Source organism: Vulpes vulpes, chromosome 11 (assembly GCF_048418805.1).
Source record: "Vulpes vulpes isolate BD-2025 chromosome 11, VulVul3, whole genome shotgun sequence".
In the NCBI taxonomy this organism is placed as follows: Eukaryota; Metazoa; Chordata; class Mammalia; order Carnivora; family Canidae; genus Vulpes; species Vulpes vulpes.
In genome coordinates this window covers 20380391-20383604 of record NC_132790.1, presented here as the reverse complement: position 1 = coordinate 20383604, position 3214 = coordinate 20380391, and the positions used below count along the sequence as shown (strand labels likewise).

Genomic DNA, 3214 nt, shown 5'->3' with positions numbered 1-3214 from the left:
AAACAAATTATATTCCTACAGAGTACTGACCTTTTAGCTATGATTTGAAGCCAGAAATTAAAATTTCGCTGAATCTTTCTCACTTATTAGTGTTTTCAATATATAATTCTTATGTAGACAAATCCTTCAACCTCTGTATCCTTATATGTAAATAACTCCTGGTGGATGAAGATTAAATGACATGAATTTTGCCAGAAATCATTCGTCAACTACAGGCACTGTTTAAAAGAAAAATGTGATCAGGGTTCTTCCTGTGGCTGCTTGGTCTCCTCCAGAAGATTCCAACAATGGAGAAAACACCTCTGCCCTCTTAACTTTGAGTTCTTTATAATGTACAAATCTTCTGCTTTGTGTCTATATCCCCTCCAATCCCCTCCCTGCCCCCCCCCACAAATCTACCCAGAATTTACAGAAAACAAAGCCAGTAAATCTTCACTTTTATTCTGCTAAAATCTTTATCTTAGAATCTATTTTGGCTCTTCTATTATTGCTCTTATCCAAACTTTTTTCAACAGTCAAAACGAGTTGAGGATACATTATGTTTAAAAGGACTTATTGAGTTATTATTGATGAATTTTCTACCTCTACACAAATTTTGAGCCTCTTCTGAGCTTACCACAGCCTATTCTTATTTCTCTTTAATTCGCAGGTAGATGCGAGAAGAAGACATCCCTGAGTATGATGATATGGATATCACCCTGGGTATAACCAATAGCTCCAGGCTTCAAGTACCTGAGTTCATCCTCCTGGGGCTCCCAGGCATTCATGAGTGGCAGCACTGGCTCTCTCTGCCCCTGGCTCTGCTCTACATCTTAGCTCTTTGTGCTAACATCCTCATCTTAATCACCATCCAACGTGAGCCTTCCCTGCACCAGCCCATGTATTGGTTCCTTGGTATCTTGGCTATAGTAGACATTGGCCTAGCTACCACTATCATACCCAAGATCCTGGCTATTCTCTGGTTTGATGCCAAGGCCATCAGCCTCCCTGAGTGCTTTGCTCAGATCTATGCCATCCACTCTTTTATGGGCATGGAGTCAGGCATCTTCCTCTGCATGGCTGTCGATAGATATGTAGCCATTTCCTACCCCCTTCGGTACCCCTCCATACTCACTGAGGCTTTTGTGATCAAAGTCACATTGTCCATGGTGCTCAGGAATGGCCTGTTGACCCTCCCAGTGCCTGTATTGGCTGCCCAGAGACACTACTGCTCCAGGAATGAAATTGACCACTGTCTATGCTCTAATTTGGGGGTCACTAGTCTGGCCTGTGATGACATCACTATTAACAGATTTTACCAGTTGGCCTTGGTATGGGTTATGGTTGGGGGTGACATGGGTCTGGTCTTTGCTTCCTATGCTTTGATTATTCGCTCAGTGCTGAGGCTGAACTCTGCTAAAGCAACATCAAAGGCCCTGAGTACCTGCAGCTCCCATCTCATCCTCATTCTCTTTTTCTACACGGCTATTATTGTGGTGTCTGTCACCCAGCTGGCAGGAAGAAACGTCCCCCTTATCCCTGCTCTCTTCAATGTGCTGCACAGTATCATGCCCCCAGCCTTTAACCCCATGGTTTATGCCCTCCGGACCCAGGAGCTGAGAGTGGGCTTCCAGAGGGTGCTTGGTTTGGATGATAATGTGTCCAGGAAGTGAGCCAGCTTTAAATGGCTGGTTTTTATAACTAGTATTAAAGAAAGAGCACAGGCTTTGGAACAGGCAACAGCCCTGAGTTAAAATTCCATGTCTCCCAATTGCTAGGAACATCAATTCAAATTACTTTACTTGTTTTATACAGCATATACTATATGCCAGGTACTGTAAACATTTCACAAATATTAACTCACATAATTGCATAACAACGCTATGAAGCAAGTACAATTGCCATTTATATATTTTGCAGATGAGGCAAGAAAGTTGAGAAACTTGCCCAAGGTCAAATGGGAAGGAAATTGCAGAGTGAGATTTAAACAGTCAGGCTCCAGAGTCCCTGTTCTTAACACTTTCTCTCTATTCAACCTTCCTACTAACATTTAAAACAGGAATTAAGATGACCAAAAATAAAGGAATGATATCTAAACTAAATGAAATTATATTATCACTTCCCAATTAATAAAAGAAAATTCCATTTAAAAGTTGGCAGCAATTTTCCTGTCTGATAGAAAATACAGAACATTTTAAATGCTCTAGAATCACTCTAGAGAACCCCACTAATTCTATATAAGACAAGAATTTGACAGGAATCATTTTGCCACTTCATTAACTCTTTGACAATGCTTGAGTTCATTTGATTAAGCACTAAGAAGACTATCCCACCCACCCTCTCAATGCTGCAATTTAGTGGCAGTATAAAGGTCAGCAAAGTTCTCTAAAGTAGAACTTTCCCCCATAAGGGAAATGATACAAGTTTCTGGACAGAGAAAAGAAAAATAATTTGGTAAAATTATTTTTTAGTTATTTTAATGTCAGAATATAGACCAGCAAGGGTGGGTTTTGGGCTCCAAAGTGATATATGACTAAGTTTAGGAAATTCCCCTGACCTAATTACATGACATAATGGCAGACTTTCACCCAGCAGCATGTCTGAGAATTCAACTCAATTCTAACAGGATCTACTGGGAAAACAGTGTCAGATTCCACAGGTTAAGGGTTTAGTCCTACAAGACTGCCCTCCATCCCCTGCTTCAGTGCCAGCACTTCTTTCTCTGGTTCCATTAATTTGCTAGAGCAGCTCACAGAACTCAGAGAAACATTTTACTTACTGGATTATCAGTTTATTATAAAAAGATATGTCAGGAACAGCCAGCTGGATGAGATGCAGAGGGCAAGGTATGCATTAAGTGATATGGAGAACAAAGGCAAAAGAATAAAAAAATTAAACATCCTTATAACTTACAACCCATTGGCAAGTACTTGGGACAGGCAAGGTGACCTTACTCCAGGAACTTAGCTGCCTCCATATTAACACTTGGCTAGAAGTAAAAGGCAACCTTAGCTTGACATTAGCCAGACTTCCAGAATCCTGTTAAGTCTTATTTAACACACAAAAATCCCTTTGGAAACTTCCTTTATCTCTACCCACCAAGATGTATGTTAGCAATCATCCTCCAAGCATATGGCCCACTGATATACATCTGAAGGGGTTCATGACTAAATTTTATTAGACAGTAGTAAATGATCTTTTCCTAACAGTAGCTAGCTCCTCAGGGTCCTGGAAA

At 40.6% G+C, this 3214-nt stretch overlaps 1 protein-coding gene across 1 annotated transcript; it reads left to right on the top strand.

Annotated features, from left to right (window-relative positions):
- Positions 1 to 686: 686 nt before the first annotated feature.
- LOC112910860 (olfactory receptor 56B34-like) lies at positions 687 to 1652 on the top strand. Its single transcript, XM_025987174.2, has one exon. The coding sequence runs from the start codon at positions 687 to 689 to the stop codon at positions 1650 to 1652; it is 966 nt and encodes a 321-aa protein (XP_025842959.2).
- Positions 1653 to 3214: the final 1562 nt, after the last annotated feature.

Excerpts from the sequence above, each read along its gene's own strand:
- LOC112910860 (XM_025987174.2), top strand. The coding sequence starts at position 687 with ATGGATATCACCCTGGGTATAACCAATAGCTCCAGGCTTCAAGTACCT.